Raw genomic sequence first — 13142 nt, forward strand, 5'->3', positions numbered from 1 at the left:
ACAAATGTCAAACACCATGTGGAATGTCATGTTTGACAAACTTTATTTCAGAGGAAAAACAAACCGTGATGTTTATTTCTTAGGCGGGAAATATGAAGGAGATCGAAAGCAACGGCTTAATTGGTCAATTTTATTTATGGAATGGTTGGCAATGTACTCGCGATGCTTCTAGTGTTTAAGGTAACCTAAGAGGTAGTACTAAATCGAGAGTCGTGGGCTCTGGGTCCGTACTCCTTAGGCGACGGTCTCCATTAACCATTATTTTATTTGGTAGATACCTACCCAGCTACCTTTATTAAAATGTGTATGTATGTATACGTGTGTTTATGGTTGATGATTTTAATTTTAAACAATAAAATAGAGGGTTCCATTCAATTGTAGTTTGATAAATGAGACGTTAGTAAGAATATTTATTTTGTAGGTACTTCTCTCCTGTGTCATTAAATAAGTAGCGACCAACACGTGGTAAGACCAATAGGTACACGTGTATTAATTTGAAAAGGGCTGAAGAAAAGATCCTTCTTCGTGGCGTGCTGTTGGAAAGGCCCGTGTCCGAAAGTGGATGATAACCGGGATGACGATGAAGTACCAAAGTAGATTCTGATTTCAAATTCAGCTTGTAATGTGACTACAGCCTACAGTTCAATATTATTATGTAACTACATACCAATTGAACTCATTATCAGCAACTGTGCGTTCACACTAAAGTATCTAATGCCTTTTTAATTCTCAAAATTGCATTGTCTTGCACCAGGAAAAATCTTAACTCGCTGTTAAATACATGAGCGTAACGGGTTGTTAAATCTTAAATGGTATATATTGGTATTGAGATAAGCAGGTAGTTTCTTTACATTATTTAATCAATTTTCATTGTCAGTCGAGGAAGCGTTTATGATGATGTCCAACCTACACGTTTTAAGTACAAGTAGTCAGTTCCCGATTCGCTCCTAGCTACCGTTGGGGGGCGATCTCGCAACATCCTCTTTTAAATTGCGAGTTATCGTAATTGTTTCATTGTAACAGATTGAGCTTACGTCTCGGCGGACTCATGCATTTGAATGTTGGGTGCCTAGTGCCACGCATATCGATATGATATGGGCTATCTGTTTCAATAATAAAACCCTTGACCTGAAATTTTAAAAGTTACATTGTTAAGAAAATCTGGTCAGAGGCAACGGTAGCAAAGTGCGTTGTATACTTTGGACATCTATGTGATTTTAATTTGTTGTGGAGTTATAAATCACTGACAAAATGGGCGAAATGCAGGGAGAAGTTTCGGAATTAACCCATTTTATGCAGAGGTTTTCTTGGGTGGATTATGTTGTGTTTGTGTTTATGTTGGCTATTAGTGCTGTTGTGGGTGTTTACTGGGGTTTCATGAAGAAACAGACCACGCAAGCTGATTACCTACTCGGGGGACGAAATATGAAAGTGATTCCTGTTTCTATGTCACTTGTGGCAAGGTTGGTGGGCAAAAATCTAAGAAAACTTGAACTATTGCAGTTGCTTTTAGAATACGTTTGAACTTCAAAAATACCTATTGATTAGAAGTAATAGGTGCTATAAAACTTCATATTAAGTCAACTAATAGAGAAATTATCTTCTTTCTCCAGTTTCGTGTCAGGAATAACGTTGTTGGGGTCACCAACAGAAGTTTACATGCATGGGACTCAATACGCGTTTATCATGGGAGCAATATTCTTGATGTCGGTAATCATGACGCAGGTTTATTTGCCCGTGTTCTATGAACTCAAGATTACTTCCAATTATGAGGTATGGTGAACAGTCTTTTCTTACATCCAATTATGCGATAACTTGCGGAGATGTGGTACCTATTTAGAGACTTTTATTTCTTTCAGTACTTATCAATTAGATTCGACAACAGAGTCCGATTGTTTGGATCAATTTTGTTCGCTTTCACGTTGGTAAGTTTTTAATAAAATTGTGGATAATTCTTTTGAATTATTTATATTTAACTTAATATGACTCTTTGATTTCAGATAGGCTGGTTGCCTATTGTGATATACGTTCCAGCACTGGCATTTAATCAAGGTAATGTCAATGACTTCACGAAGTATGATTAAAGTTACCTATCCTAAAATTATGCAATCTTTTTATTCCAGTCTATTCAAAACTAAATATTTGTTTTATCTTTCAACCATTATTTTAAGAGAGGACGTTGGTTCTCCTTCTTAGGTTCATAGAATTTGCTTAAAATAAGGTCTTGTCGTGAGGGCGATTTAACTAACTTTGATATTTATTTCCAGTAACGGGTGTTGACATACACGTAATCACTCCGATAGTATGTTTGGTCTGCATTTTCTACACTAGTGCGGTATGTGATATTATAATACCATTCAAACATCCTGTAAAAAAGACCAAGTCTCGCACCTCAGTTTTTCTACCGTAAAAAGTTGTGAGATCCATGTAATACCAATCGGTTATTTTATTTAGTCTCTACTTAAGGGACCTTCCGTTTTAAGTTATTATGTATTTATTTAAAACACTCTAAAATATCAATAATACATTTATTTTACGTTTTAAATAAAATAGATCGACTTGGTCTTAGATTCAGATTACACATTTATAAAATTCACAATGTTAAAGATGTGTTAGAAATTAATCAAGTACCGTAATTTATCCATTTATGTTCAGGGTGGATTACAAGCAGTAGTTTGGACGGACGTGATCCAAATTACCGCAATGTTTGGTGCCATGGCCTTGGTCGCAATAAAAGGGACCATTGACGTGGGTGGCATTGGAGTTGTCTTCCAAAGGAACATGGACAGCGGAAGGATTGAAATGCCGAAGTAAGTTGTTTTATTAATGGTCAAGGATGAGGAAGGAAGAATGGATTTGGTAATCAAATTCAGGATGTGCTTTGTAATCTTGTTTCCAGCTGTACTGCTTTATTGGTCTGTTAGTTGCAATTGCCAACCGTTTTAGTATCATCTATAGAGTGCAAATTACCTTCCACTTTAAATGAACTTCTGCACCATATCGGGACTCATAAAACATCTAGACGATAATATACATTGCTATTGTGTCACAAGAATTTCAATTGAGTCCTTCGTAGCGTAATTCGAAGCGATTTCTTTGTGTACTACTTGTACTAGACACCCACAATAACAGCTCTGATTTAAAGGAAACGTTTATCTAAGAAAATAACACTTGGTTGACATACTGACTCGCATCAGTCGTAACTGCAATATTTATGACCGAGAACATACAAGTGGAAAATTATTGCAGTGTGGAGTGTGAGAAATATTGCCCTAAGTATGTTGTGTATGTTGCGGACTACCTAGCGGGTTTACCAGGGATCCGGATCGAAGGGCAGAAGTAGGGACGGGTGGTTTTTAGTCAGTAAGAGTCTGATACTCTCGCCTCGCCCAAGGCGGGAGAAGTCATTGGATGATTTTCCCCTATTAAAAATAAAAATAGTGTAGACCCTGGCGCACATTTTCGAGTCTAACTGCTAAAGCTTTTTCCGATGTAATAAAGTGTTTTAATTTTTAGTTGGGATCCGAATCCTCTGACGCGGCACACAATATGGAGTCTTGTTGTAGGCGGGACCATTTATTGGCTACAAGCAAATGCTGTCAATCAGACTATGATACAAAGATATCTTTCATTGCCGACTTTGCGGGGAGCTAAATGGTAAGTCGAGGTAATTTTTGACCAATTTAAAGACTCCATTTCTAGTAAGAACTAGGATGATATAAAATATAATTTCCTTAATTTTCAGGGCAGTTTTCCTGTTCTGTATTGGCATCTCATTCCTTTACTGTTTCTGTCTTTATTGCGGCTTGTTGATCTACGCAAGATTTTACGACTGCGATCCTTTGCAGACTAAGGTAATACACATTCATATTTAAATCTTAGACTATTACAGTTGGTGATGGATTGGCCTGTACCTAACTGTACCAATGACTCACTTCCCGCAATTGACTCTTATTGCACCGGATAGGACAATGTGAAACCAATCTTGCAATTGAAAATTGCATGCCGTAAATCACGATCCGTCATGAGTAGGTCACGGGGAGTGAGAAATATTATATTGGAAAATTATCATGTACATACTTACTTACTTATTTAACTGCCATTAGAAATCTGTTGAAGGCAAATACTCCACTGTGGCAGTTAACGTGCTAAGTATTACTTACTTGTCTACCAATTTTGTTAGGTTTTGGGGATTAAGTTAATTTAACATTTCGTTAAAATTATCCCTTTTCAGTTAGCTAAAGCGAAGGACCAACTCCTTCCATTGTTGGTAATGGATGTTCTTGGCGAGATCCCTGGATTACCTGGAGTCTTTATAGCCGGCATTTTCAGCGCAGCTCTAAGGTACATTTATTATTTTACGTTTTCTTGGTTATCATTGAAGTTTTTCCAACAGCTTGAGTTATACATCTTGGTTCATATTACTAAGTTGTAAATTACTTTCAGTTCCTTATCAACGAGTTTGAATTCGATGTCTGCAGTTGTGTTGGAAGATTTCTACAAGCCCTTCTTCAAGAAACCTTTAACAGATAGACAGGCCAGCTGGATCATGAAGGGAGTCGTCGTGATACTGGGCACGCTCTGTGTAGGTAAATATATGTTGTGCTTTTATGCACGTTATTTGTAGTAAACTTTAGTATTGTATTTGTATAATGCTGTTCTTGACTTGATTATTACCACGAACCACAATAACTTGGTTAAAATAGCGACGGTTAAAAGGAAATAGGGTATAAGCGACATTTTGGTCAAAAATGAGTTTATTATGCTATCCTACGTAAAATTTTCTGCTCTTTGAATGCGCTTACTGTCATAGCTCTACGATGACATTTTTGGCGTTTACACCCTACCAAAAAAAAACATTGTCCTAGTATTCTTTCGACGACTGACGAGTTTAAACGGCTCTCCTGAACATTTCATTTTTGTCGCTTATAATTTCTATTTCCTTTTAACCGTCGATAGATAAAAATGAGTTCTTTAATTTAGAGTACAAGTTTGTTAACATGGTTTTCTTTGTTTTCTTTCCGCATCAATATATCTTTTTGCAAAGTAATAAATTGTTCAATTTCAGCCTTAGTGTTTATAGTGGAGAAGATGGGAACAATCTTACAATTGACGATGACGTTAGAATCTATGACGATGGGCCCACAACTTGGTGTTTTCACCATGGGGATTCTTATGCCTTGGGTAGATGCTACAGTAAGTATCTATTGATATACTACCTACTTAAAACCATGAGTTTAAGTTTGTTTTTGTAGTTTATACCTACTTACAATAGTATATATCACAAGTTAAATTTGTTGTGCTTAGGTATGACTTCAAAATTGTTTGAAGTGTAACTTCACAGAGGCGGATTAAGCCTCGAAAGTACCCTAGGCAGACTAGACCAGAGAGAGGCCAATTGTAGAACGGTTGAATGTAAAATATTATTAAGTAGTATAAAAATAACACGACCAAATTCATAATGTCCGTAGTACTAACATGTAGATATTATTCTCGTATCGATGTATTTCCACAGGGTGCCCTAATAGGTGGTGTAAGCGGTCTAGCAGTGATGTCTTGGTGGTGCCTCACCTCACAACTGGCCATAGCTAGAGGACAAATAGTGCACTCACACAAGTCCCTGTCTACTGCAGGATGCACTTACAACTTCACTGCAGTGGAAGACGTTGTTGAAGAATCCGTGTTTAGGTAGGTTCACCAGCCCAGTAAGAAAATGTGCGCAATGCCTTAAAATAAGGAAAATTTATGAAGACGTCAAGTCGTGTGACGTCAAATGTTGGTTGATGAAGTATAAAACTGGTCGTGAAAGCCACCTCTAAGGGGCAACATATTTGACAAACAGACCAGAGGGACCACATATCTGACGTAGCAGAGCTTTCCCATGTAGAGTAGATTCATAGTCAAACGTTGACGACTGTCACGAACAGTGAACAGTTCATATCCAAAATAGGACATTTTATAACTGTTTCGGCATACCACATACATTTGAAAGTCTAACTTTTTAACAATATTTGTAGTGAGGAAGTAAACCCGGTGCTTAGAGTGTCATACATGTGGTACACTCTCGCGGGGATGATGGTGAGCATATGCGTTGGTGCGATCGTCTCCCGGATAAATCGTGCGAGAGGGACGCCGCACCTACCTCCCGCTCCGTGTCTCCTCGCGCCTCAACTGAGGAGGTTATATAAGGAACCTCCACACCCTACTGATGACCCCTTCATTAGTGCTTATGGACAAAATAAGGTCAGTATTATGGAGGAAGAATGTTTTAGGTGGTTAAACGGTTCAGCAATTACTAAATTATTAGAAAAAAAAACAAATACATTTGCTGTCGAATTACAATGTTTAACGGGATTAGTAGTAGGTATTCTACGGTAATCTTAAATAATATAAAGCTACTTGTATTATTTTCTATTACAGGAAGCCTGCCACGTGAACTCTACCTCAATAAGCATGAAGCCAATCACGGAATCAGAAGAAATTAGTTAATTACCAGATGTTTTTGTCAAACTATATTAATTTTATATTTATGTAATAAATTGTTTGAATGAAAACTTATTTTTTCTATAAATAGCAGAACTAAGTTTAATTAGGAGTCGTTTTGAAAATTATGATTAAATAAAAATGGGACTGACGTTTTTATCTTAGGAAAAAGCCTATATAAAAATAAAAATCAAAAAAATATATTAAAAAATTGGTATAAACGCTTTTCTTCTATCCTCTTTTAAAATTGTAGAACCAATTAAGTACTGGCCATTTTAGGTCAAAAAAATGCAGGATGCCGTAAAAATATTTTTTTTTATGACTTTTTCATTTTTTTATAGTATCGTACACACGAAGTGGCCAGTGTGTTATTTTGTTACTCAATATTGTAACCTTTGTAGAGTTTTAGTGTAAAAAATTAATAATAATTAGTAGCTACGCGATGAAAATTTTCCAAAATTGTTTCCATAAAATAAGATTTTTTACCTAGATAGATCAATCTGTGTATTGGCCATATACCTAAAGCAAGTAGTCTGAAGCTATAATGTATGTTCATAATATGGTACCTACTTAGATGGCAGACCTACAAAGAAACGTTAAAGTCTATTTTCGACGAACACGGGAAATGGTCAATTGAAACAAAAATAGCCTCCGACGGCTCCGACCATCGAGAAAATCGCGGGCGGCAATTGTGAAATTGCTTTATCATTCATTCACACTGTGACACTGAGATGTGTCTTCGTCGACTGTGTATGTAAAGTGATATTTTGATATTATTTTTGTAAATAAAACTCTTGAAAAATGTCAGAAGAAAAGCTGCACGTTTCTGCAGTAAGACTTTCGCTGCAACATTTTGGGTGGTTTGATTATGTCTTATTTGTTTTAATGTTAACGGTTTGCGGAGGAATCGGAGTTTTTTTCGGTTTTGTGAAGAAACAGAGTTCGACTCAAGATTATTTAATGGGCGGACGAAATATGAAGTTATTGCCCGTTTGCTTCTCGTTAGTCGCAAGGTACTGTATTGATTATTACCTACGTTCTAGTTTTTCCAAGTTTGTTTTTTGTTTAATAGTTACTTACCTTCTGTTCGACGGAGTGAACACAAAATGGGGTGACTAAATGTTGGGAAAATTTCCTAACATCTATTCACCCTGTTCCTGCACTTATTCACCCCACGATTTTTGTTCACCCTGTTTTACCCAGTACTCACACAAAGTCTTTCTTTTTAGTTTTATTTCAGGCATATCGTTATTAGGTATACCGACAGAGCTGTATATTTATGGCACAGCATATGTATTTACTTTGATTGGTACTTTATTGATGTCAATAATATTCACTTATACGTTTTTACCAATACTTCACGATTTGGGATTGACTTCAGCTTATGAGGTAAGTGAATCGCACGAAAAAGAGTAAAAACTTTTTGTATTTGGAACTTTTTAATGTGCCATTGTTAAAGGCAGCTTAAAATAAAGACATCCATTTAAAAAAAGTTTTTCTGTTGGCGTTGGCGGGAAAATGTAAAAATTAATTGGACAAGAATAATTTCTCTCCTGTTTTTTAGAAGATTTTTTTTCTACTATTTTAATATTTTCATTTTAATTGAAGTTAATGGAATACAAATAATTTTTGTTTTAGTATTTGGAACTTCGGTATGATAAACGTTTGAGAGTATTCGGATCTGTCTTGTTCAGCGTATATTTGGTAAGTTATTTATTTAATTTCTATAAAAATCAATTGCTGTCGATTTGCTTACTTTTTATCTTGAATTATTTGTTGAAGTCCAGGGCAGGTCTAAACCTTGAGAAAAAAATGTTTGAGGCGGTAGTTACTTATAAATATTTATACATTTCTCAAAGGCTTTTTAATTGTGTACTTTTAATGACTGGCTGATTGGCGAGTGTACCTTTGCCTCTAACTATGTGCGTATCCATTTATAACATCAGTGAAGTCACAGGACCCGTGTGAAAAAGAAAATGGCGTGCCATTTTCACATTCACCGTAGTTATTATTACATTTTTATTTATTGGATGTTAGTATAGAAATTCAGATTTATGAGATATATTAAAATCTAGTAAATGTGTGTTTATAGATGGCGTGGCTGCCCATAGTTATTTATGTACCAGCTTTAGCATTCAATCAAGGTAAGTGCAAAAACTAAATTATATTAGAAAGACAAACAATAAGTGTATATTTGTTTCTTATTACATATTTTATGATTTATTATTTTCTTTTTCAGTAACTGGCGTGAACATTCATATTACAACTTCTATAGTATGCTTTGTGTGCATATTTTATACGTCTTTGGTAAGTAACACTAACGTTTACGTTACTTAACTAATTTCTATTTAGATTTTGTTTTATTTTCTAAGTTCTAGATGGATTGTATCACAACTTACTATAATATCATGTCTCGTTCAGAATATTGGCCATTATTTATTTAAGTAAAATGTTTTTTAAGTAAGTAATAGAATTAATTATTATTAGTAGTTTTGTTTTAGTTGATCATTTAATAATTTTCAGGGTGGTTTAAAAGCCGTCGTATGGACGGATGTAATACAAACTATAGTGATGGTAGGAGCTATGATCCTGGTCATCATAAAAGGCACCATCATCGCTGGCGGTTTCGGGGAGGTGTTCAGAGAAAATTGGAACACAGGCCGAATTGAAATACCACCGTAAATATTACTTTACTTAATTTAACATAAATATACTTAAACTAGGTTTATTTAACTTTGCCTTCTGTTATTTTCATTGCAATGTTTTTTTCTGTCTAACAATAAATGATTGCCTCTTTAATTTTGTGTTACGATAAAGATTTTTTTTTGGTATAAAGTACATACTTAGTCATTTGTTTGTTTTTGACGAAGATTTGTTAAAATGTCCCATCAAAAGTGTTTTGAAATTTCGTTGCTTACAGAAAATTAAAGATACAATTGAAATTTTTACTTGGTTTTGTTTCAGTGTCACACTAGATCTAACAGTGAGACATACGATATGGTCAGTGTCCATTGGTTCTACGTTTTACTGGATCGGCAACGTTGCCGTCAATCAATCCATGTTGCAAAGGTTTTTAGCGTTGGCTGAACTTAAATCATCCAAAAGGTTAGTATTTTTATTTTAATAATTATGTATGAATTACATTTTTTTACATTTAATGGGTCGACGTTTGGTTTATGAAGTTTAATGTTATGTCATGTTTATGTTCAAAAAAAGGCTGGCCAATTAGGAACCGGACCCCTTTGAGTAAAGAACCCTAAAAAACATTTTGTACCTATATGTTCGTAGTACCAGTTTGTTAAGTGAAAACTTTAAATAATAAGATTAACTTAATAACTTCATTTTCAGAGCCATCTGGGGATTTTTCGGCGGTGTAATGTTCATAGTTATAATATGCGGGTACAGTGGTTTGTTGGCCTATGCAAAGTACCACGAATGTGACCCATTGGACTCTCGACTGGCGCTTGCCAAAGACCAACTGTTGCCTCTGCTGGTAATGGATGTGTTAGGAGACTGGCCTGGCATGCCGGGCATTTTTGTGGCGGGAGTCTTCAGTGCATCTCTTAGGTGAGTATTTGGAAAGGAAATAAGGTTAATTTGAATTTTGAAATAACGTTTTTGGTCATGAATAAGTATCTAATCAACCGTTTATAATAAAGTAAATAACTGGTAACGTTTTCTGATGAGTGGATAGCTCTCTAATGACATTTTTTCTCAAATTATCAAATAATCTAGTAAGAAAATAATAATATGTAATTTGAAACACTATCTCACTCTCTTACTGGCTGAAATAAATAAGCAACAACATTTGAGACATTCCTTTTATATGCAGTTTCTGTCAAAAACGACTGCAAAAATATTGGGCTAAGGTCGGTTATTAAGTTGGGCAGTAAGCAGACACATAAATATATTTTTAGTTCACTATCTACTGGCCTCAACTCGATGGCTGCTGTAGTATTAGAAGATTTCTGGAAACCATTCTTCAGGCCATTAACTCACAGGCAAACTCAAATAATGATCCGATCTGTGGTCGTTATACTTGGAGTTATTTGTGTCGGTGCGTATTAAACTTGTTTTAAATATTATTAACTAGCTTCTGCCAGCGGCTTCGTAGCGGTCCCGTGGGATAAAAAGTGAATAAAATTTTGATAAAAGTTATAAAAAGATAAAAAGTGTCCTATGTGTTATTCCAGACCAGACAGACAGAAATTACCATTCAGCCATTTTGACGTGATTGAGTAACAAACATACAAACTTCGCATTTATATTGTTAGTGAGATTGACACTTTGTATGAAGTCCTGTGCATCTAAATACCAAAGATAATATTCTGAATCTTAATCTTGAAATCGAAAATAAACGAAATGAATCTGGGTCCTCATCATCAACGGACATATTACCATCATCAGCCAAAGAAGTTAATTTTTGGTTTAGGCATATTGAACTTATAGTTAGTTATAAAAGATATTAATGATGAATCTTTAATTTCCCTGTAGGTTTAGTGTACGTAGTAGAAATGTTGGGGTCCGTTCTACAGCTGACAATGAGCTTGTCATCAGCTTCTATGGGACCCTTGGCTGGAGTGTTCGTGATGGGGATATTCTTGCCGTTTATAGATGGTACGGTAAGTAACTCACTTCCATTTTTGAGTTTTTTGAGATTTTTTCTTGCATGCGGAAAGAAGATTTTTAACGTGACTTTTTGCAATTCCTAAAATTTTAAAATAGTGCTTTTAAAACATTGAATGACATGTTTAACATTTTTTAACTGCATGAAACTGCACGTTTCAATAAAAGAATGTGATAAAAAAATTGCGGCAAATGTGAAAGTGTTTCAAGGTATGCTTATTTTTTTTATCTCAATTAATTATTGCTTTTTCTGTATTTATACCGATGTTTTCTTGCATGCTTATCTATTTATGTTGTTTTTTGTCGTTATCTATAGGTACCTTGTTTCTAGAATGAATTATAATTCCAGAGCGCTTTGAGCGGAGGTATCATAGGCCTATTGTCGGCATGGTGGTTAGCCGCGCAGTCACAGTTGGTACAAGCGAGGGGACTGATGCAATCTAGTGAAAAACCTAGATTCACACAAAATTGTACTTACGAGTTTGATGAAATTGTACATAATGTGGTTGACGCTGAAAGGTAAGGCCGGATTCATTATTTTATCGAGATGAAAATGTGGTGTCAAAGAAAGATTATAGAGACAAGAGCCTCACAATAATTGTTCTGGTACTTATTCGTAGGCAGGTAAATTCTAAATCCTAAAATATGCTTTAAGGACCTTACGATTCACATACATTATCGTATGTGATGTGATCAATCCAAAACGTAATAATTTTGGGAAAAAGAAATAATAACTTGAGACTTCATTTATCTTTTTTTTTGTTCCAGTGAAGTACCGTACTTGTACAGAATCTCTTTCATGTGGTTCACTGCGTTCGGGTGTATGGTGACCGTTGGTATTGCTTGCATAGTCAATTTCCGAAAAACGGCTAAAGTTCACAATGACCATCGATTGTTTGCTCCCTTTATACGAAAATGGTTGGAGAAGGACAAGGTATGATTATTTGAATTGCAACATTTATTCCCAGTACTTATAACATATTTATTTATGCTTTAGAGGATACATACAGTCCAGCAGTTGACGGTTAAGGGTTGTTGATGACGATGATGGCTTTCTTGTAATATTTAAAAATATTGAAATTGAATATACCTCAAAGTACTTTATACGTTGTAGTGGGTAATGTCGTCCTATGAGAGGTATTATGATACCTAATCACAAAGAACTACGTGCTCTTGATATGATTATAATAGTTTTATATCTATGTAAATCTAAATCACTGCGCTACCACTGTCGCAAAGATTACAATAGTATGTCGGTCACGAATGTCACGGCGTCAACATGCTCAGATTCTATCAGATTGCTAATTAATACCCTAATCTATTTACATAGATAAAACAATCGGAAAATACCACATACTTATTATTAAGATTTTCATCTACTTATACAATGACGTAAGTAGGATATTTAAGATTGCAAAGCTTTTTTCTAGAATGTACACAACAATGTTCTTTTGTGTAAACAAAGCTCTCTAACAACAAATATCGTTCACATTAATCAGCAATTGTAGAAGTATTTAATAACAAGATATGACTAGAATAAGGCGGAATTCTGATGTAATTTCCATTATTATGGGCGAAATCAATTAATAATCTTTTAATTTATCTTGAATCTTTAAATTATTAAGATTGATCGCTAAGCCGTATTTTTTTCATGATTATGTTTCCATTGCTTTAGATACCAATAAATATATCGTTTTTGTTACAGGTAAATCAAATGTATTTGAAAAACATTCAGAAATGATTAAATTACCTACAACGCGGATATGGATTGCGATGGATTTCATCATATTTTGAAAATAGTGATCGAAACCAACTACTTACTGCATATTTAAAAAGTTGATGAATAATACCTGTTAATACGTAATACGAGTAATGTTAAGTACCTAATGGTAGGTGTAATATAATATGATTAAAAATAGTCATTTTAGTTATAATTTGTAACCTATAATTAAATACTAAGATTTGATTGAAAACGTTCTTATGTAGGTAATCTCATACAAAAGAAATCTTCTAAAATATTTAAGATATTAACC

At 34.8% G+C, this 13142-nt stretch overlaps 2 protein-coding genes across 2 annotated transcripts in view; one reads left to right on the forward strand and one right to left on the reverse strand.

The window, feature by feature from the left end:
• Window positions 1-13142, reverse strand: part of LOC118273242 (lipase member H-like) — a 199180-nt gene that overhangs the window by 179939 nt on the left and 6099 nt on the right. The gene's annotated exons all lie outside the window — the stretch shown is intronic.
• On the forward strand, window positions 959-13029 carry LOC118271061 (uncharacterized). The gene is made up of 27 exons (XM_050698771.1): window positions 959-1463; window positions 1614-1773; window positions 1860-1925; window positions 2001-2052; window positions 2268-2335; window positions 2656-2810; window positions 3517-3657; window positions 3746-3854; window positions 4235-4344; window positions 4447-4589; window positions 5069-5196; window positions 5516-5688; window positions 6018-6243; window positions 6421-6484; window positions 7283-7496; window positions 7713-7872; window positions 8122-8187; window positions 8576-8627; window positions 8723-8790; window positions 9007-9161; window positions 9448-9588; window positions 9832-10050; window positions 10401-10540; window positions 10978-11105; window positions 11459-11628; window positions 11878-12043; window positions 12815-13029. Exons 1-27 carry the CDS (start codon window positions 1252-1254, stop codon window positions 12848-12850), a joined length of 3522 nt encoding a protein of 1173 aa, XP_050554728.1. The 5' UTR covers window positions 959-1251; the 3' UTR covers window positions 12851-13029.

The sequence above is a fragment of the Spodoptera frugiperda genome, chromosome 15 (assembly GCF_023101765.2).
Source record: "Spodoptera frugiperda isolate SF20-4 chromosome 15, AGI-APGP_CSIRO_Sfru_2.0, whole genome shotgun sequence".
Taxonomy (NCBI): Eukaryota; Metazoa; Arthropoda; class Insecta; order Lepidoptera; family Noctuidae; genus Spodoptera; species Spodoptera frugiperda.